The sequence below is a fragment of the Vigna unguiculata genome, chromosome 8 (assembly GCF_004118075.2).
Source record: "Vigna unguiculata cultivar IT97K-499-35 chromosome 8, ASM411807v1, whole genome shotgun sequence".
NCBI classification, from domain to species: Eukaryota; Viridiplantae; Streptophyta; class Magnoliopsida; order Fabales; family Fabaceae; genus Vigna; species Vigna unguiculata.
The window spans coordinates 27,998,282-28,022,639 of record NC_040286.1 but is presented as its reverse complement, the minus strand read 5'-3'; the positions used below and the strand labels follow the sequence as shown (position 1 = coordinate 28,022,639).

Here is a 24,358-nt window from a genome sequence, read left to right as displayed (position 1 = left end):
GGTAATAGATAATAGATATTTAATTATTCACTTTTTAAGTATAGTATTATGGTATATTTAATTATTCACTTTCTAATATGGTAGGTATAGTATTATGGCTCAGGTGTTATTCATTAATAATAAGTGTAGTATTATGGTACAGTTGTTATTGTCAATAATTATCAATAATTATCAGTAAATTTTATTTGAATATTTTTTAAAAGATAAATTAAATTGTCAAAATTAAGTTGTTAATAAAAAAGTATTAATTATTAAAGAATTGTTTAATTTTTTTAAAATTATGAACTAAAGTTATTTATAAAATGATTAATTTTTAAAGTTTATATTTTGATGTAATTCTTTTAAATTTATTTTTTAGAAAAATGAAATTTAATATTTTAGTAAGTAATTTAATTTAAACTATATTTCAAATTAGTTTTTTTAATTTAAGTTTATTACTTTAAAAAATTATTTTTAAATAAATTTATTCAAAAATTTAAAAATTAATATATATATATATATATATATATATATATATATATATATATATATATCCAAGGAGGAGTATAAAAAAATTTGGATATTTTCTCACTTGTAATTGATAAGTCATGAACATAGTTTTTAGACAGGAGGATTGGTAAAGTATTACCCATATCCTGTTGTTATTCCTAAATAAGGTATCCAAAATAAAACTTTGTAAAAACATATTATTCATTATCCATCAAATATGTTGGCATGTATAGGAGAATTCACAAACAATTGTGTAAAAGAAAACCCCAAAGAAGAACATTAGTGGGACAAGGTTCAATGATACATTTCAGTTCGATTTTTCTCTCTGAAAAAAAAAATTATATAGTGATATCATTCATTCATGAATTGATTTGAGTAAGGATATCATTTGTATTTGAGGTTTAGATAATGCCATATAAATTTATATGATCTTTAGGAAATCTTTTTACAATATTATTCCTACTAAGCTTATGTTCAATGGTTAAATCATAAACCAAGAGCTAATGCAACCAGTTCTATTGTTATGAGAATTGAATTGCCATGTGCATTTTAAAAAATTGACAAAATTAAGCTTGAGCTAGTGATTTACTTTGCTCACCATGTAGGATAATAAATTGATTATCAGCTAAAAACTTTAAAGTCAACTTACTATAATTTGATATGTATGATCTTAGTGTTTCTAACCAAGCAATTGCAAAACCAAGTCAACATGTCAACTTATACACACGTATTTTCAAGGTATGATTTTGAAAATAAAAAGAGGACACACTGAATTTAGAGTAGGAGATTTTGTGCTCATCAAGCTTAGACCGCATAAACAATTGAGTTTAGAAGCTCATATGAATCCTATGCTGGGTGCACGTTATTATGGAATACTTAAGGTGTCGAAAAGAGTTGGAGTAGGAGCCTACAAGTTGTAGTTACCTGAAACAACAAAGATTCATCCAGTTTTTCATGTCCCTTTACTAACAAAGGTAGTTAGGGATTATAATATGTATGATGAATTGTCTATAGAGTTAGTTTGTGATGATGAAATCAATTTAGCAATTCCATGTCTGCCATAAACCACTTCAAAATGGTGTTGTCCCTATAAAAGCATGGAAACTAGTGTTGTACCAATATTCAACCCACGATAACCATTGTACCCACTATATTGGTTGATCTACTACAAAAAAAAAGTAGAAAGGTCTCCAAACATCAATCAACCATTTCCTTCATGTATTTCACGAATAAACCTATTTGGCCCAAGGTCAAGTTCAGTTTCATGTGTTTTTAGCGAACATTTAGGCTTGTGCTAGTACGACCCAATCCTTTATGGGAGCTTCTCCCTACACCTCTAACCGTACCTTCAACCGTTTCTCTTGTAGCCCCAAAAACATATATAATTATATCTTTGCTCGTAGTAAAAGTGAAAAAGTAACTGTCACTCTCTCTGATTCAACAAACCCCTGCACCCCCAATACACTCCTTGCACATTCCATTGCCAACATTGCCAATACACACACTCTCTGAAACGGATTCATGTTCACGACACACATCACTGTAATCCTGTAAGAAATATTCAGCAAGTGGTGGAGTGTGGACTAAACATTGAATAACACTATTCATGAAGTAGGTGTTCCCCAAGTTCTGCGGTCCTGCCAAACCACCCCTTTCACCTTTATAGATATCATGTTTATCATCCATATTGGTCAATGATGAACTAACAGAAATTCCCTGATACAAACTAAAACTAGATACAGTTGAGTGACCATTTGACATGGTGGGTCCCCCGGCAATTGACACAAATGACCTTGAAGGTTCTAATGGTACCAAAGCTAGTTCATTTCCCATTGAATCCATGCCAGAATGAGAAGATTGATCTCCATCAGGTAATACTTCTAGAAGAATCTGTGAGCAAGAGAGGAATCAGGAGCATCAAGCTTCTATAGAAGAATCAATACCAAGAAATTGTGATTCACATCCAAGCCCAAGTTACTTTCACTAGATTCCATTTTTCACATCCAAAATATGAATCCAAGGCTCCAAACGTCAAACCAAACACACGGTAAAGATCTACATTACTCAAGGGCACTCACATCATGGTCCATTAATAAGTTAGCCTCCTCCAATGTCTGCTCTGAGACTGTCAACAATGAATGTTTTGTCGACTATTTCCTGAACGAAAAACAAGTTAGCCTCCTCCAACACACACATAAACAACATTATTTCCTAAATGAAAAACAAAACACTAGGGTAACCCAAAGGAAGGTGAAGAAGCTAGAACCCATGCATGCATGCATCCACTTTCAACGATCTCAAGGGAAAGGAACAACACCACTGCCTCCACCAATGCCGCTTCCAACGCCACCACCAACACCGCCACCAACTCCACCGCCGGTACCACCGAGTCCTCCGAGGCCACCACCTGCGCCATAACCACCTCCTATACTGACACCAGCTCCTCCAAAAGGTAGTCCATTGCTCTCAATTCTGGAATAGCCACTGACTCCACCATAGGTGATGAAGTTCTTCTGGTCCTTGAAACCAGCATCGGTGGGTGCGTTTCTGGCACTTGTGACCAATATGGTTCTTATTGGCACTTGTAACAGCACGCCATTTCAGAACTTTTGTTCTATTGCATTGAAGTAGAGGCAAGGCACGACAAAGGGTTAAGTGGCCCAAATGTAACTCTTTTCTTCTCCAAAACAGAAACCACGAGGGTTTCTTCTTTATCTTCAACGTAGACTCTCTAAAGCGAAACCATGGTAGCTTCCTCCTCCACCATCTCACGCGAACGGTTTCCATGGAGTTCCTGCAGCAGGTCCCCGCGACTTTAGCGGCATATGCCACCACCGCGCGTCCAACGGCCAGCGCGAGACGTCACCGTCGTTGCCGGTGAGAACTCGTCTTCGAAACGTGCGAGATAGGGGCATCTTCTTCCTCGCGTAACCACATGACAGCACCAATCCCCTTCGCGGCTGCGCGGCCCTGCCCACCGGAGATTACCGTCAATGATTCCAGCCGCCGTGCCAGCCACTGAGACTGGGTCCGCGAGCACTAAGGGAACCAACCCTCTAACCGCCGACGATGGTTTTATCTCACTCACTTCACTGTTTTTCGTTCCCGATTCGTGCTAGGTTATGATGATGAATTTGGGTGTTTCGCTGCATCCGTGGCTCGAGGGTGATGAATGATGGTATAGGTGGAAGATGAAGATGAAGATGATGAAGGTTTATTTCAATGATAGAGAGATGTGAATTTGTTGTTCTGAGCGTGTGGGTTCTGGTTTTGGGTTTTTATTCTCTCTGATTTTTGTGCAGGTGAAGGATGAAGGTGTGGGTGAACAAAAACGCAAATGACAAATGCAGGAACTGAAGATGAAGGTTGGCGATGATGGGAGCTGATGATTGGGATTTGAATGAAGGTGCTGGAGTTTGGGAAATGAATTAAGTTGAATGATGGTGTTATGGTTGGTGTGTATATGCGGATTGTGTTTGGTGGAAGTGAGTGAATGTTTGTTGTGAGAGAGGATTGTGTGCGTGATTGCTCCCTATAGTCTCGATGGTTATGCAGGAGAATGCGTCATGTTTTGGTGTGCACTAAAGTGTGTGAGAAGTTTGGTGAGCATAGATGAATGAGTATGGTGATGAGGAAAAGAATGGAGATTAGCAAAATGGTGAGATACATTTGCATAGCAGGTCCAACGAATAAAATGCAGTAAACACAACAATATCATGTTCTTTCATGGCATTCAGGATTGGAAATGAAACATATCACACCTAACACTTATATCATGCTCACTCCAGTATCATATGTGTTGTGCTTACTTCTCGGAGCTCTTGCTGGTGGTCTCAAGTCTTTGTTCTCCTTCTATGATGATATCATGTTCCAGTCCTCCCAGAGAGCATATCCATCTGCCCGTTCTCCTCCTCGAGTCTCTTTTGCAATATCCCATTTTTCTCTTATCTCCCATTCCCCTTCCCCTTGCTCTAACCCCTTTTCTAGCATTCTCGAGCCATGTGCTAGAGGGCGATTGCTTCCTACACCTCAGCCATCCTATCCCTTCAAACAATGCAATTCCGTTTTTGTGTATAAAACTCACTGCAGGTATAGACTCTAAACTCTGCATGCTTGATCCTCACCCAAATAACCCAAATAAGGAAGGAGCTAGTTTGCTGTTGCGACTGTCATGGCTGCAGTAGTGATACAGCCCCCACACATTTCCTTTTCCTTCTTTTTTTCAGACCCCAAAAGTGGAGAAAAACAAAATTTGAACGCTTTTTTGTTGCGCGAACGGGGAAAGAACAATGGGCAATACCAATTGGCTCTCATTTTTTTTTATTTCTTATATACATTTTTATATGTTTTTTTAGAATAAAACAAGATGACGCAAAAAATAAAAGAAGATGAAAATAAAATAAAATAAAGGAAATGATAAGATAAGATAAAATAAAGTAATTAAATTAAATAAAAATAAAACAAGATAAAATAAAAAAAAAAGATAAAATTAAAGATAAAATAATATAAAAAGTAAAAATAGAAATATATGTTTATAATCACCTAAATATTCACTTTTTTTTGTATTTCTTTTTAAATTAAAATTTTTATTTTTATCTGAACAAAATTGGATGTTGACAAATACAATTCAGATGGAAATGAATACTTCGAAGAGAAGGAGCTTTCAAAAGGAGGTTTCAAAGATTAATGAAACAAAGTCACCTTGAAGCACATATGAAGCTTGAGCGAGGGACCACTGTGGGAAGTTGAATCAGAGAGGACAATGGACCACAGAGAGTGAATCAGTGAGACAATGAGCAGAGGGAGACAGACAAATTGAAAACAAAATGATACGGAGAGGGTAGGAGAGAGTGAAAAAAATGGAAGAGATCGAAGAAAAATGAAGGTAGGAAAGTTAGGGGTGCACCTGAAGTAGAGATAAAAAAAGAACGTTTGGTAGCGTGCAGTAAATTTTGCTTTGATTATTTTCAACCACAAGCGTAGGTAAATTTATGAGGGACAAAACCGTAATCTTTGGGAGTACAAGAGAAACTTTAGGGGTGCAGGGAGAAGCCCTCTCCCTTATTCCCTCCATTATTTTTATGATTGAAACTCATGTCACTCCTCTTCTCTTGCAATGCAACTCCAACTTTGCTGCTTTAGCTAAATTCATCAAATGTGAACATGAATGTGGTATTAGTCCCATAGTACCAATATTATGCACATGCTCGTTTATGCCTTATCGTAAGCCATGGATGAAATATACAAAGTATTTACCATTAGGTATATGAGATATATGCGTTGTTAGTCACTCAAACTCGTAGATATACTCATCCACACTTCCTTCATTTTTAATCAATGCCAAATGTTCGAAGAAGTCACCTTCCCTGAACCACTATATCATTCCAAGAGTTCAGTCGTTAGTTTTTCCCACATCAGATTGGTATTCCCATGAGAAGAAGTGGACATGTAGCCTATGGATGACACTTTTATTTTACATCTTCATGCTTAAAAATCCAGAATGACATAAGGTTAGTATGAAATCATCCTCACCTGAAAATTGTCATGTTTAAGTGGTTCTTGGATGGTGGTTGTGATAGGCAAGGACGATTATTACTATGTTATCTAACTAGTTGGGTTCAAAGGCTTTCACATTTAACAAATTACTATGTAAGCCATGTGTACCCATTGTCAACCTATCTTTTCCAATAATGTTTATTCTCCTTCTCTCTTTAAAATCTTGATCAAGGTCACACTTTCCCCCAAGTTGTGAGCAATTTCTCTCACCTTCTCCTTCACTCTCATGGTGAGTGATTGTCTCTCACTCATTTCTTTACTGCGTATTATCTATGACATTTGTGTGTTCACTAAATGGGTGGATGATATGGTAAACATATTGATTGTTATGGTTGATGAAGCAAGGAAGGGTAATCGAATTGATAGTAGTTGGATAATGCAAACATACACAAATGTTGGTGGTTAAGTTGGTTCTCCTAAAATGATGTCACTAAAAAAATTGATGTAAATAATGACATTTAAGATAATTTGATTAAAATATTGACACTAATTTGATTAAAATATACATAAACTTTGTGATTTTACTTTCAAGCAAAACCATTCACAACTAAGTTGTGTGTTTCAAAATTATAATCAACTAAAGGAATTGTGGGGTGTCAATCTTACAACTAAACATATGGTTGGGGCAACACATAAAGTTTGTAGAGTCATGACTAATCAAAATTTAGGGGTTGAACACAATGATGAGGTTGAAGAAAGCCCCATGGAGTAGCCATTTATTACAACACTCGATGCATTCATATAGTACTTACCCTTCTCAATGTATCACATATGATGGTTCCACTTCATCATAAGGAACGAAAAGGAAAACTAGTATGATGAATTTTCTAGTGGTCCAATTTGACAAACTTACATTAGGCTTAGACAAATTTGTAAATGCACTAAGTACCTGAAATATATTGACTAAAACAAATGTCATACGGGACTCATGGAGAAATAAGTCTACATATTGATGCATAACTCAAAGGCATAATATTGGGAATTTGTCAAATGTGACATGTTAGGATTATGTTAACCTTGTATACGTTTATTTTTCATTTACTGATATTGACATTGATTATATTTTTCTTATCCATGTTACTTTTTTAAATTAATGGGTACTATTTTTTGCATTTTCATTGCTCAACTCTTTAATGCACATTCCCTAAGACATTTTTATGTTACATATTTATCATTAATTTGTTTGATATTTTTCAGTTCATCATTTATGTCTTCCTTTTTCAAAAGTAAGAGACACAAAATTGAAAAGGATAGGAAGGATAAAATCTTGATAACAATTGATGGAGTTCTTTCTCCTAAGCTACCACAAAGTGAAGGAGGTTTTAGATCAAAATTCAACAATCATGTTTAAACTATTATATATGTTGTCAAATTTTATTCAATGCAATTTTTTCCTTAAGGTAATGGACTTCTCTCTCTTTATTGAGTCTGTTTGACGATTTCATTAATTAGTATTTAGTAGTATACATTGTTGAACCACTTTATTTCTCAAACTACTCTGTACTTTGAAGATATAATCAAGGTCTTTTACTTAAACTTGAAAGTGCTTCTTACCAATAACTTAGACTAGACAGTGAGGTCAACAAAACAATTTTGCAATTTTATGACATAGGTTTTGTTGTCACGACACATCATTTCACAGTGGTCAAATTGGTTTAATGAAATGCAACTTTTAAAAAAATATGTCATTAATTTAATGATGTTTAACAACAAGGCATGATCACCCATGATTATTAACATCTTAAAGATGAAAATCCTTCGATCGATTGGCATTAGAGATATTTTACCCCTCTAACAACATTGCATATCAACCATGATCATCAACAACATTTTATAGTGATTTTTGTTTATTTTACTTTTTATTTAATTTCAACATCAATTAAGGTTCTTAAAGTTATTGCATTAAGTTATTTTACAAAATTAAGATATAAGATAAATTGGTGGATTATTTTACATGTTTGACTAATAATGAGAGAGAAAATTTAAGGTTGTGTTCACTTTTGTGGATGGATTTGAGAGAGAGTGTGAAGATGGATTTGTGTGAATTTGGATGGATAAATATGTGTGTTTTTTTGAGTGAATTTAGAGGGTGAAGTGAGTAGATTTGGAAATAAATTTTATGAGAGTTAGTGAATGATTTGAGTGATATGATAGATAAAATAAAATGTTATAATAAATAAAAATTAAAAATTACTAAAATAACCTTATAAATATATGAAGTAATTTTTAAATTAGACAAAATATTAAAATTTAAAAACTATTATGTGATAAATTTAAAAAAATTAAAAATTAAAATTATATTAAATTAGTGTTATTAATTTTATAATAATTATATTATTTAAAATTATTATTAATAATTTATTTTATTATTATTAATTATTATATAGACAAATTTTATTGTTTATTATTATATCTAATTACTTTATATTATTTATTATCATTATTTATATATATATATATATTAATTATAGTAATATTTATTATATACATAATTAATTATTACATATTATTATTGATTATTATATTATATATGTTATTAATTAATAATTATTATATTATTATGTAACTGGTTATCGGTTACTTCTTGAGCCATGCGATAATTGGAAAACGTGGTTGCTTCTTGCAATTTGGCCACCCTATCTCCTGTCTACCACAGACACTAGCTTTTCATTGATCTTTGCAATCTTCTCTCTCTTATTATTATTTTTTTAATCTATTTTCTTCTTTCCTAAATAATAAAAAGTAAAAATGAAATATAAGAAAAATTATAAATAAAATAAAAATACATAAGATTAAAACGAAAAGAAAATAATAAAATAATAAAATAAAAATAAAACAAAACAAAATAAAAATATAAAATAAAATAAAGTAAAAATAGAATAATAATAAAAATAAAAATAAAGTAAAATAAGATGAAAAAAAAACAAAATAAAAGGAAAATAAGATTAGGAGAAGTAAAATACATTATAATCTGGACAAAATTGGGTGTTGACAAAAAAAATTATATATATATATATATATATATATATATATATATATATATATATATATTTGAAAAGAAAAATAAAATATGTATATTATGACTAATATTTGGAACATCACATATAGAAATAAAATACAAAAAAGATAAGGTTAAAACTGTAAAAGTATGATTTATTATTGCAAATCTTCGCAGATTAGAGGGATGAATTTTGTACATTATTTCACAGATTCATCCCTTCACTTTCTTTTAAATCACTGCAAAGGAACATGAGAAAAGTTATTTTCCATCCAACCAAATCAATGGATTTAATCGATTCCCTCAAACGAACACGAACACACAGGGTAAGACAGTAAAGATGATACATACTAAACATTTCTTAACATTATTCTACTTTTATTTTTAACATAATGACAGTTTAATATTTTTTAAATATACCAATTAAATTTTTGTATCCTATCATATGAACCAAATACCCGTAAACTTTTCATTATTTTTTTCTTAAACTTGTTTTCATATTATTTCTCTTAATTTCTTTTCTTTTGCACTCCTTTATCTCCATTGCTTAATCTAATAGTTAAAAAAAAAAATTACATGAATTTTCACCTTTTTAAAAGAAAAAAAAACACAAATGGTTCTTGCAATTGATTCCAATTAACTAATCTAAACTTTTTTTGTTACTTAAGTCAAATTAAATCAATCTAAAAGAAACCAAAAAATTTCTAACCTATTTAACACTCAGTTTTTTAGTTTTAGATTTCGTAAATCTAGAATGCTTCATCTTTTAAATTTAGTAAATAAAATAAAATGTTTTTGTTTCGTTAAAAAATAATAAAACATTTTTTCGTTAAAATGTTTTGTTTCAGTTTACAACCCCGATAGAACAATTTAGGCCCAAAACAAAGCCCAACTCATGAACAGGCAAAAGCCCTACGGAACTGCCTCTATATAAACAACTTTTTCTAGGGTTTGGTGTTGCGTAGATAGCCTCAACTATAACGCGTGTGGAGCAGAGAGAGACGCAGCCATGGGGAGAAGTAAGTCCTATCTTCCTTATCCTCTTCGTTGTGTTTTGATTGTTTGGTTCAATTTCTTGTCTTCTATGTTGTAATTTACTATTGTCATATGGAGTTTGTTTTTTGAATCTATATTCTTCCGATTCTCGCGAACTGTTTCCTCTTTTATTTAAATTTATCTCGATTTTGGAAAATGAGTTTCTAGATATGATTTATTTTCGTGTTGATGTGATTACTGTTGATTTGAAGCTAGATGACTGTTTTAATTGATTTTATTTTGTTCACTGTAAAAGTGTTTTTGCGTTGTGCTTGATGGTATGTTCTAACTTATCTTTTTCAGTATTAATATTCATTTTGAATATATGTTATTCTGTCCAAAATTACAATCTCATTATTGAATGAGCTGGTCCAAGTGCTGTCATATTCTTGGTTGTGAATCTTCTAGTATTAATATTGAATATGATTTATGATTTACTATTTGGAATTGCAATTACAATATATTGTTTTGAAATGAACTGCTCCAGATTTCATGTGTGATTGATGTGATTGTAATTATGAATTGTGTTTGATTTAGGACCCGCTAGGTGTTATAGACAAATTAAAAACAAGCCATACCCCAAGTCCCGTTTCTGTCGTGGTGTTCCGGATCCCAAGATCAGAATTTATGATGTCGGCATGAAGAAGAAAGGTGTAGATGAGTTTCCTTTCTGTGTCCATCTGGTAAGTTGGGAGAAGGAAAATGTGTCGAGTGAGGCATTGGAAGCTGCCCGCATTGCTTGCAACAAGTACATGGCAAAGTTTGCTGGAAAGGATGCTTTCCACTTGAGGGTCCGAGTGCACCCTTTCCATGTTCTTAGGATCAACAAGATGCTTTCATGTGCCGGAGCTGATAGGCTCCAAACTGGAATGAGAGGTGCTTTTGGAAAGCCACAAGGTACTTGTGCTAGAGTGGCAATCGGGCAGGTCCTCCTCTCTGTCCGCTGCAAGGACAGCAACAGCCACCATGCACAGGAGGCTCTTCGCCGTGCCAAGTTCAAATTCCCTGGTCGTCAAAAGATTATTGTTAGCAGGAAATGGTATATATTTGCACTTTTGGCAGATTAGTAAATAAATTTCTGCATAGATTTTCTGTTTTATTACACAGCCATATTTTTTCTTGTGTTTAATTTTGGTTATCATTGTTTGAAATGCTTGCTCAGGGGTTTCACCAAGTTTAGCCGTTCTGATTATATCAAGTTCAAGTCAGAGAACAGAATTGTGCCAGATGGTGTTAATGCAAAGGTAATTTGAACGAATTGTGTAGTACAATTGAATATTGTTATGTAGATTCTGGCATATACATGTGTTCACAACATTAAGTGTGGACGGCACAAAATCTCGTTTCTGAATGAAATATTTTCATTGTGTAATCAGATACTTTAATTTTTTTAGTTGTAATCATTTAGGCTCATCAATTTCTTTTTTTTTTGGTCTTGTAGCTTCTTGGATGCCATGGACCATTGGCCAACCGCCAACCTGGAAGAGCTTTTCTGAACAGTGCTACTGCTTAAGTCTGTGTCTGTTATATTAAGTGTTAGAGATTGAATTATAGTAGTTTTGCAAAATTTAATCTGTTATTTTGTCAGTACACTCCATTAAACTGAGTTGAGTTCATTTGGTTTTGTCAGAACCTCTTGTATTGGTTATTTTAATGTTATATTTTGTTATGATATTTTATGTCTCCTTTTTGTTTTTTGGTATTTGATTTTTTGTCGTCTGCACTGATGGTACCTGGTATTCTCTTATTAACGATATTGGTGTATCAAACATTAACTTGAATGATACCTGGTGCCTACTTGGACACAAATTTAGTGGCCTTGTCTTGAGCAAGGTGGTGTTTGAGGTGCGTATCATACGATATATTGTTGGAATGAGTGGCGGCTGTATCGTTTTCTTGTATACAAATCAAATGTTCTCTGCCGAATGTTTAATTTCTTACTGGAACCTCCTATTTTACTTTTAATCCATTCTTCGTCAATAGCATTTTTCTCTTAATTTGTATTACTCCTTTTCTGTCTGTTTCATTCTAGTTTATTGCTGTTGATTTTGAAGAAATTAGCGGTCTCTGGTATATTATATTATTCAGATGTTAGCTAGGTTTTAAAGAACTGCATAATTAGTCTAGAAAGTAACATCCCACCTTCCCTTGCCAAGAAATTAACATTTGTGCAAACCATTTTAAAGATTGGGTTTAAGGAAACACATAATTTTTATAAAATAAAGCTAATTATGAAGAGAATAAAGAAATGAAGAACAAAAGTTTAAAGAATAGAAATCAATTTGTGTTCCTATTGTTCGAAGAGGGAGAAATGTATTTGGTTTTTATTTGGGGGGTTTACCCACTTTTGGTATTTCACCTACCACTTTCTTAGACAAATTTGTATCTTCTTCTCTCTTCAGACACTCTGCGAAATTAAATATAGAATTTCTTCCACTTTTTCTAAGACCTGTCTCATTATCTATATTTACTCTAATTATATTTCAAACATGCTTATCAATCCAAATTAATTTTCTGCTTTTATTTTTACAATTAGATTAAAATAATAATGTATAAAGAAGAAAAAAACATTGAAGATTATTATTTCTTACATATAGTTATGAGAGAAAAAAAAAAACTAGTGATTTTTGAAGATTATTAAAATTATTTTTTCAATCTCTTTGATAAAAGAAGTTACAAGATTTAGTACTAAACTATAAATACTTAACTAGATTAATTGCAATTACTTTTATTTATATTTGTGATCGCATTAAAAATATTCCATGTCAAGGACTGAAGAAAATATTAAATTACAAAATAATAATAAAAGATATATCCATATGTTTTATCTCTTAACTATATAAATATAAATTATTTATTATGGCTATTGTACTACGATACTGAGATTAAGGATTTTTTAGCTCCTTTAAATGAAAATGAAATTTAGATAACAGTGTACAGTAATAATTAAAATTATATAAAAGTATATATATATATATATATATATATATATATATATATATATATTTATATTTAAAATATTTCTATATTAATACATTATTGACTAATAAGAATTTAATTAAGTAGAATGTGTTAATGTCTTTAATTTTTACTAATCAAATAAAATATATTGTTGATCTGGAAAATTAAATATAGGTCTTGTTTTAAAATGGTCAGTTTCAACCTTTTCAAAATAACTAAATAGAGTAGTTAATTGAGTAATAAGATAGTTGTTAACGGGTTAACAGTTTATTATAAAATAATTGTTAATTGTTTATTACTACGTAACTTATTTATTTAAAAGTATTTCTTAGAGAACAAGTAAGTTAGTTTATAAATTATATAATTTTTATTATATGTCAAATTTATTCTTTTTTTATTAGTTATCTTATCAAATACATGTTTTTAAAATTCAAATGTCTCACAATAGACTAAAAAATTATCTCTGCTAAATAAATTCATTTTAATAATTTATAGGTGGTAGACATTTTTTTTCTTAAGTTAGCGGTTCTCAAGAAAATAAGGTTTTAGATAAGAGTGATAATATGACCTGACTTGACAGACTGGTCCACATGCCTGCAAAAAAAAAATGTAAGGTGGGTCAGGTTATTGAGCCCGTTAATACATAGAAGTCTGGTCTATAAAATTTCTCAGTTCGTGCAAGCTGGCCTACGGTTTGTATGAAACAAAAAAATAATTTGCACTTGTGTATATCAGTTGTTTCCGTTATGGACTTAAGTCTTTCAATTTGTTGAGCATTGAAAGTTTTATTATCAATTTTTTTTGGTTAAAAAAAAGAGTAGGATGGTCCACGAACCTATAGGCCCGCACTTATGCAAAACGGACCAAAATTTTCAATCCGTATTGAAAATATGAGACGGGCCAAGTGCGGGTCGAGGCCCACATTGCCATCCCTAGTTTTAGATAAGAAAAAATATTTTAACTAATCATAATTAACGTAGACAATATAGAGTTTTGTTCTTTGATGAAGGTCTTAATGACATAATCATTTGTTGTTTGTAATTTTAAAACTATTTTATTAAGTGTTAATGTTATATGTTATGAATAATTTTGATGTCCTTCGTTTATATATGAATTTGAATAACGTTAGTTGTACGGTAATTGATAATTGGTATTATTATGTCTTATTTTATTTTATTTTTTATCTTTTATTGTTATTTTATTATTGTCTCTTTAGATATTTTAGTTTTTATTTATTAAATTTAAAAAAGATAAATATTTGGTTTACACATTTAATATTTTGTAGATAAGTGGATATGTCAAAGAAATTCAAAAGAATATCAACTGAATTCGATTATCAAAGTTAACAACAAGAGAAGATTATAATTCTTTTGAAGAGAATGACCTAGAAGGAGAGGATCAAGAGAGGCACATTTTGAAGGTTGAGGGTATTTTGTCTTTATTCTTATTGTAGTATTCGAAAGGTTCAAGAGTACTTAATTCTCTTATTCATATGGATTGAATGTAATGTATTATTAATTTTTTGAATTCCACTATTAAATATGGTTTTTTTCCACCAATCTCGTGTTCTATTCTTATTTTAATTGCATATTGTAGATTGATTGCATATTTGTGAGTACTAATTGAAAGATAGTTTGGGAGGTGTCGCAACCGAAATCGCAGCAGGACGATGAAAATAATTTTAAAAAAAGTAATCGCCACCGTAGTTTATTATGGAAAATTATAGAAAAACCTTAATAAAGAATAGTCTTCGAAACCAAATTTGGATTCAGGAGTCGGTTACGTGTGGGAAAGATATTAGCACCCCACAACGTCCGTCTTAAGATAGTTTCCTCTTTAATTAAGTGTGCAAGATAAAAGTAGATGTTTAAAATATTTGTTGTTCCCAAAAAATCAAACAAAATAAAAACACTTACAAAATAATAAAGTTTAAAAACAAAATTATTCTTTTATTTTATTGGTCCGACGAGGATTGTACCTTGCTCTTATATATTTCATTTGGAAAATCAGGCATAACGTAGTTCTTTAAAAAAAGTTGTTTGATATTATTATTATTATTATTTTCTAAATTTTAGATTTATATATATTATTAATATCAAAAGAATCCGAGATTCTACATGATACAAAATTTACTTATCAAGCAAATTTGAGACTTGACATGATATTCAAAAATAATTTTATAATTTTTATTTATTATTATTATTAATTAAATAAAAGAATTAAAAGCCTATGAAGGAGTGTTTTAATTATCAAACAAGGTTGAAACTTGACATGGTTTTCAATACTTATATAAACAAAATAATATAATTTTTTATATATTTATTTATTTATTATTTTTTTAAGAGAGAATTAAAGCCTAAAAAAAAAACATTCCTACTTACCAACTAATGAAATTCCAAATAAAAGGAAAAGAGATGGGTTGACCTTAAACCCAAACCCAAAATCATCTAAGGTTCGAACCCCAAACACATTTAATCATACAACAGGTCAATCAAAGTACATGAATAACATTAGGAGCTCTGGTGAGGGGTTTTTTGGGTTTTTTTTTTTCTGTCTTGCATTGGAGAGGTTTTGTGCTTATATAAACACCTTGGGATACCACTGAAATCCTAATCTTTAATTATAATAAAATATATGAGAAAGAATTGGTTCTGATGAGACATATTATAGAAATTAAATCGTTGCATAATATGCAGATATTGATTATAATTAACAAAAGATTGTTTGTAATTACTAGAATCATATATTTTCCGGTACATGAAATCCTGATCCAATCATAACATATTATTCATATAATTGATTCTAATTATTACCAGAAATATTTTCTTCCAATTACTAAAAACCTACCATTCTCTTAAAAACATTATTATCAAGAATATTTGCTTCTAATTATTAAAATAATATCTTCTGTAACTCTGAAAAATCAATGAGACACATTACATAAGCATAAATTCAAGATATTTATTATAAATATTATGAAGAATATTGCTTCTAATATTATACCCTTCCCTAAGAAACAAAGATTATAAAATGTTCTTCTTTTGTGACATGTCATGTTGGAGTGTAAATAGGCAAACAATGGGGTGAAAGGATATGCAAAACATTTGGGTTCATGAAAAGGGGTGATAATTAAAGACAAATTAGATTCTCCCTTCTTTTTCTTCTTTCATGGTAGAATTAAAGTTAAAAAAACTACCATCAATCAAAAACACATTTTTTATTTTATTTTTTTAACAAAACAAATGCATTTATCCAGACGAAATTGAGTGTTGACAGGAGTTCTGCTTAAATATGGAACATTTAGTCATTCACAACATCAAAATCTTAATTATTAATGCGAATTTATAATAAAAATTGCCAGACATGGAGTTTTTATTATGCAAATTTAGATTTATCGGTAAGATAGTACAATTTGTTACAAAATGTGTGAATGCTAGAGAAGGAACTAGAAATATATTATTTAGTGTTTTGGCTTTGAATTGAATATATTATGAAATTCAATCCCAATGAAGTCTTTATCATGTATTGTTGCATACCGTATGTTTGATAAAAATACAAAAAAGAGTTTTGTTTTATTTATAGATATTATATATCAATCATATGAGTGATTGTATCAAATCAATGGACGACAATTAATTCATAACACTTCCCCTTAGGTGTCCATGATGAAGTCTAATTTTGTGAACCAATTGTTTAAAAGTTCTTCTTGGTAAAGACTTTGTAAATAATCTGCTAGATTTTCACATGAGCGAACCTTTTGGATCTCTATATCACTATTTCTTTGAAGATGATGAGTGAAAAAGAATTTTGGTTGAAGATCATGAATGAAAAAGAATTTTGGAAGAATATGTTTTGTTCGATGTCATTTAATATATCCTTCAATTGAGCAATGCATGCACTATTGTCTTCATATATGATTGTTGATTTTATATTTTCAGAGGATAAACCACAAGTTTGTCACATATGTTGAATTATATATCTTAACCAAACGCATTCACGACTTGCCTCATGCAATGCTAAAATTTTCGCATGATTTGACGATGTTGTTTTTATTGTTTGTTTCACAGATCGCTATGAAATCACTCTGCCACCACATGTGAACAAATATCCTATTTGTGATTGACCATTATGACGATCTGAAAATAACTTGTATTTGCATAACCCATTAGATCTGATTTTGAATCATTTGGGTAAGCTCATATTTATAGTACCCTTAAGGTAACAAAATATATGTTTTAATCCAATCCAATGTCTTCTTATAGGTGAAGAATTATATCTTGCTCACAAATTTACAACAAATGTTGTATCGGGTCGAGTGTAACTAACAAGATACATTAATGCTCCTATAACACTAAGATATGATACTTCAGAACCAAGAAGTTGTTCATCTTTTTTCTCGAGGTCTAAAAAGGGTTTTTATTAACATTTAACGACCTCGTTATCATTGAAGGGCATAATGAATATGATTTGTCCATATAAAACCTTTTAAGCACTTTCATTATAATAAGCTTCTTGATGTACAAAAACACATTTGTTTAAATATTCAATTTGTACTCCCAAAAAAATTTTGTCCTTTCAAGATCCTTCATCTCAAATTCTTTCCTTAAATAATCAATTGCATCTATGAGCTCATTAGGAGTTCCAACGATGTTTATCTTCATAAACAGGAATTATGGCGAATTCATTTTCGGATCTTTTCATATAAATACAAGGAGAAATAGGATCATTTTTATACCATTCCTTTAACAAGCACTCACTAAGACAATTATACTATATACGTCCTGATTGTTTCAAACCATAAAGGAACTTATTCAATTTTATTGAATAATCCTCTTTAAAATTTGCTTTGTTAGGCAAATTAAATCCTTCAGGAATTTTCATATAAATATCATTTTCAAGAGAATCACACAGATAGGCTGTAACATCATCCATTAGATGTAAATGCAGACCTTGTTGTGCAACTAGGATAATCAAATATTGCAATGTTGTTGCATCCGATACCATTGAATATGTCTTTTCACGAATCAATATCAGGGTTTTGTGAAAAACCTTGAGCAACCAATTGTGCTTTATATCTAACAATTCCATCATTATTAATTTGTTTTTGCGCAAAAATCCATATGCACCCAACGAGGTTTCACACCTTCAGGTGTGCAAACTATAAGTCCAAAACATTTCGTTTAGTAAGCAAATCTAATTATGTTTCTTTGCATATTTTCATTTTGGCCAATCATTTTCTTGTCGGCAATCTTTAATGATAATTGATCATTGGTTATTGATCATCATTTTCATTCATAGCATTCATCGCTATATTATATGTAAAAGTTTCGTCAATATTGACTTTATTTTGGTTCCATATTATATGATTGATGACATAATTTATTAAGATCTCATCATTTTCAACAATTTCAGGTACTTGATGTTCTTCTGGAACCAAATCATTAATTATGTCAAATGAATCTTTTGGGATTTCTACCTTTTTTATCAGGTCTTCTTGCATTTTAGCTCCCTTTCTCATTCAAGAGTTTTTATCTTTGGAACCAATATGCCTACCACGCTCAAACGTGTTTTTGGAACTAACAGGCCTACCACGCTTTAGGCGTGTTATGAATTAATATCAAATATCTTCGGAGCATTAGCAGTTGATATTAATTACCTTTTTTCTATCCATAAAACATAAGGTAATTAATTGACTAATTTTGTAAATGAATTATCCTTTAAACTTCTAGTTCACATTCTTTTGTACAAGGATCAAAATGAGATAATGATAATTCATTCCAACCAATACCTTTTTCCAATTGTTTTATTTCTCCCCCTAATGTTGGAAAAACTTATTCATCAAAGTGACAATCGAATAGTCGAACTATAAATAAGTTTCTTGTTGGTAGTTCAAGATATTTCATTATTGAGGGAGAATCATTTCCAACATATATTGTCAATTGTCTCTAAGGACCTATCATATTCCTTTTTGGTGGGGAAAATATATACACCACACCAAAAAAAAAATTCTTACATGAGAATATTAGGTTATTAACCAAAAACCAACTGCACAATAGAATATTTGTGATAACTTGTTGGTTTGATGTGAATCAATAACATGCAAAATTGCATATCCCCAAGTAGCCATTGGAAGATTAGCTCTCATAAATAATGATCTTGCAACCAATTTTAGATGTTTTAATAATGATTTTGCAAGTCTATTTTGAGTATGAACATGTGCCACTGGATGCTCAACTTCAATTTCAATTGATATACAATACTCATGAAAAACATGAAATGTAATTTCATCAGTATTATGAAAACAAATTTTCTTAATCAGATAATTTGGGAGGTGAGCTCTTAACTATACTAATAACAAATACTTGATTGCAAGTTGATAGTAAACAAAAACGTGACTATCTAGTTGATGCATCAATTAAAACCATGAAATATATAAATAATCCACATGGTGCGTGTATTGGACCACAAATATCACTATGTATTCGTTCTGAAAATGAGATTGACTCATTTCTAATTTTTCTGGTGATGATCTTATTATCAATTTTGTGAACGTATAGTACATGAGAAGTCATTGGTCCGAAGAAGGTTCTTGGCTCTTAAGTGGGTGTCTACATGAGTTTTTCAACTATTTTTTGTATCATGATATATCAAGGATGACCTAACCGATCATGCCAAAAAAGAAATTAATTTCTATTTATAAGCTTCTAGCTTACAATGATATGCGTCTCAATTACATTACAATATGTGTAGTATAAGCCATAACAATTTCTTCAATACACATTTTATATTCAACTCATTCGAGTAATATAAAGATATTCAATATCTCCTTCATTATTTGTCTCAATATGATATCCACTAAGATGAATATGCTTGAAACGTAATACGTTTCTATTAAACTTAGAAGAATAAAATGCATTTTTAATATGCAATCTTGTACCTCTTGGTAGAAGTACAATAGCTCTTCCGGAGCCTTCAATTGTATTTGTAGTACCAGAAATAGTACTAACATTGACTTCTCGCATTACAAATAAGAGAAAAATTTATTACTCTTGATAATTGTATGAGTTGTTGTACTATCAATAAGACATATATCTTCATCATTCGTGCTACTGCCAACATTCATTCTTTTTACAAACATAAATATCAATATGAGAAAATCTTTTTTTTAACACTCTCATAACTAATGAGGTGATCAATGCTTCCATTTGGTTTAGCAAAGAAAATAATAATATCAAGAGGAGTAACATCCATATGGCTATAATCAGAATCACCATCTTCATAAGCAAAGTGTGTTTATATGTTCTTCTCATTATTTGTAAGATGCTTTTGTATACGAAATGTACAACTCAAATGACCTTTACTATCGTAATGATAATATATACTTTCATCTTATTTGCCAATATTTTTACAGTTTTTCCCTTTTTCACATTATTGTGCTACTTTTGGTGACAAAATATGTCTTTGAAATTTCCTTTATAATCATGTCCATAATCAATATCACGATCATGAAAATATAAATCAAATGTTGGCACATTCACTTTTGGGAATGGAGCATAACCAATTGGACAAGTTTCATGATTTTTTATCAAAAACTCATTGTTTTGTTCAACCATACAAAGACATGAAATAAATTCATAATATTTATTGCTGCATTCACTTTTAGGAATGGAGCAGAACCAATCAGACAATTAGACATGTTTCATGATTTTTGATCAAAAGCTCATTACTTTATTTAGTCATACAAAGATATGAAATAAATTCATAATATTTATTGCTGAATTCACTTCTGGGAATGGAGCAGAACTAGTTGGACAAATCTCATTATTTTTCATCAAAAGCTTTATTGCTTTGTTCAACCATATAAAGGCATGAAATAAATCCATAATATTTGTGAAATCTTTTTTCACAATATTGTTGTTGTAGGAGCAAATTAGTTGCTCAGATACTTTGTTTCTTTCTTTAATGGTATCACCAAGACCTATTGCATATAAATGTATTTCAATATTTAAAATCCAATATAATTAATTCTTTCTTATAATATCAAGGGTCACAAATTCAAACATAATAATATAAGATAAAATTGTAAATTAAGAAAGGATTAGAAAGAGCCTGGATTGAGACACACATCATTAGAGAGGAAAAATGTTTCACCAACGTTCAATTGGTTAGAACATCATGCTGATAACGCTTTATAAAATAAAGTTAATAATAAAGAGCAAAAATAAATGAAGAATAGAGAATAAGGAGAAATGAGAAAGAATCTATTTATAAACACAACATGCTAACCCCAAAAGAAAATATCAATCAAATAATTAATACAAAATGTTACATAAAGAGTTAAAGTGTAAAGATTAATGAATTATATGAGTATCATCATGTGAGTAATATCATCAAATCAAATCATTAGACGACCATTAATTTATAAAAATAATATAATATGATTATGAGTGGTTATTAAATATGTAAAAAAGTATGTAATCAGGAGTTAATCCTAACAGAATACGTTCTCATTAACCAATCGTGATATCTTAAATTTTAATTTTTTTCACCTAATCCTTGAAATTACAAATTTTTACAGTATTTTTATCACCAATTTTTATCTTTTTTATCAATTAGAATTAGAGTATCACGTATCAATAACTATATCAAGCATGAATCCCCAATCAATTGTGATGTGTTCCCAAGAATAAAATAGAACTCTAATATCATTTACCGGATTTGCGTCAAGATTCTTCTAAAAACAAAATAAAAAACTCAGCAAAGAATACAGGAACAAATTTGTTTTTCTCATTAACTATAGCTGTTTTATTCACATAATATTTTACCTTTCCTTCATTTTTTTTCCTTTCCACTCTACTTAATTTTAATCCAACATCTTAACCTTTTACTCATTTCTCCTTATTTTTTCTTCCACCTCAATTTCTTTCACTAAGTAAGACTTGCAGTGTATACTTAGAATTCAACTAAAATAAAATATCATAACACTCCTACATAATTAGCTCTACCTACATTGAGTAGCATGAAATAGAATGGACTACAAACTGCACCTTTTGTATTGCTTCCTATCCATTTTTATGCTTCTTCAATTCTTTTTATGACGACGTTTCTTGAATTTTACGGCTGAGTCACTAAACCAAAACGTGAAGGATTCAATTGTTATAGGTTTTGGTTAAATATAATGGACATGAACCACTTTTCTTTATATCTCGAGAACAACAATTACCAGGATCTTCTAATAAAACGGCTATCTTTGAAAATGGTTCCCGTATCTCATACATGCTCAAGTTTATACACCATTCACCAACACTCTCTCAGAGATGATAACGGGTAAGTTCGGACATCAATAGTGTCTACCCGCAACGCAATCCGACAAAAAAAAAAAAATTGTCCACTACCTGCTTGTTTACCTGTCGAGTATCCGTTTAAAAAATATTCGTGAATATTTTTAAAACATGTATGTACATGTGAATATCCGATACCCGTAAATATTTAAAAAATATATATTTTATAAATTTTTTAATATAAAATTATAAAAATAAAATATAAATTAAATTAAATTATAATTATAATTATAATTAAATTTGACATAATAAAATATACTGTTAATTTTAATTTTAATTAAATTTGACTTAATAAAATATAAATTAAATTTTAATTTTAATTTTTTGCGGGTAACGGGTATCCACACGGATAGTATAATACCCACACCCGATCCATTTATAAGTGGATATTAAAATACTCACTACCTGCGAGTAATAAAAACTCGCAAGTATTAACTATTGGCCGCAGATTTCACAGCAAACGCGAGTATTTTTACCATCTCTACTCTCTCTCACTCATTTCGATTTTTCCCACACATAACAAAATTCATTTTATTGCCAATTCCTAACATCACATCCTCTATTAAATTTTCACAATCAACCATCATATTAAATAACCAAATAATAGCAACAATACTGCAAGCAATTATAACCAATGTCAATAAAATCGAAAGCATATCGTTTCTTACTTGGTAAATTCCACGTAGAAAACAACAAAGACTCAGTGAAAATAAAGGAACAATATATGAGTTTCATTAGTTGCATTTAGGTCACATAATAATTAAGTGGAAAAGGTAAAATGTACAACCATTTTTTCTTTCATGATCTCATTGTTCATATTGATGCATTACATAGTCCCTAGTGACATAATTTTTAACTACTTTTGTAATATTTCTTTTTATCTATGGTTAATTAATGACTAATGGGTTTATATTATAAAATAATTAAAGAGTTAGAATAACGAATTAATGTTTTGAATATAAAGTTGAATCAGAATATAATTTCTTGACGGAGTTTTACTTTATATTGAATTAGATTAGCTCAACACCAAATACTACTGAAACAATGGTAGTGCTTAGAGAAAAAAGTTTAAAAGACTAAAGGCAATAATATTAATTAGTTTTATTGTATGTATATTGTAGATATACTTGAACCTATAACTAAAATAACATATTCAAATTAAACTTAATTTTAATGTTTAATATTTATGTAAAGTCAATAACATTATTTTTGAAAGGTAATAGATTATTATTATTATTATTATTTATGAGATATGAATGTAGTATATAGATACGGTGGAAGTTATAAATATAATTTATAGTTTTTTCAAGTGAACGAGGATATAATAATAATCTATATTAATATTTCATGTACTGTAAAAAAATATCCTTGACCGATAACAAAAACGACAATCTAGACTAATACCATTTACTTTTAGGTTTGAATGCAGTTTTCATTTTTCAAATATCTTAATTATAGAATTTGAATCCCTCCATCAATTTTTACTTTAAAAAATTAGGAAAATTTTGTTATTTATGTGACAGACAGAAGGAAAGTTCAGGAAGTGCTTCTCTTCTGCAACAGCTAGTCATAGCTTTTATGCATAATTCCTTGCTCCCATCAATTTCCAATATATGTGTACCCATTACCATTGAATACCACTCTATAATGATTCAAATTTTCTTTTACTTGTGCAGGTAAATATTGAACATTTGAAATATTAAACACATACACAGGTAGGATTTCTTCAAACAAATATTTTTAAATTTGATTTGGCTTTTGATGCTGGTAGAAATAAATTTGGTGTATGGGTTGAGTGGGTCCTATGGTTTAAAGAACTAAAATTACACTGTTCATAATGAAGGTAAAAACAAGACGTAAAGTTGTTGCGTGAGTTGTTTAATTAGTGAATACTCTCTATAGGGTTCATTCCCAAATCCCAAAGACATGCCAACTAATTTAATTTATGACTTGCTGCTTCATTTCAAACGTTAGAGTT

General features: G+C 30.2%; 1 protein-coding gene across 1 annotated transcript; it reads left to right on the top strand.

The window, feature by feature from the left end:
• Window positions 1-9,955: 9,955 nt before the first annotated feature.
• Window positions 9,956-11,757, top strand: LOC114194714 (60S ribosomal protein L10-like). The gene is made up of 4 exons (XM_028085087.1): window positions 9,956-10,062; window positions 10,616-11,117; window positions 11,241-11,322; window positions 11,520-11,757. The coding sequence occupies exons 1-4, from the start codon at window positions 10,053-10,055 to the stop codon at window positions 11,589-11,591; spliced, it is 666 nt and encodes a 221-aa protein (XP_027940888.1). The 5' UTR covers window positions 9,956-10,052; the 3' UTR covers window positions 11,592-11,757.
• The last annotated feature ends 12,601 nt before the right edge of the window (window positions 11,758-24,358 follow it).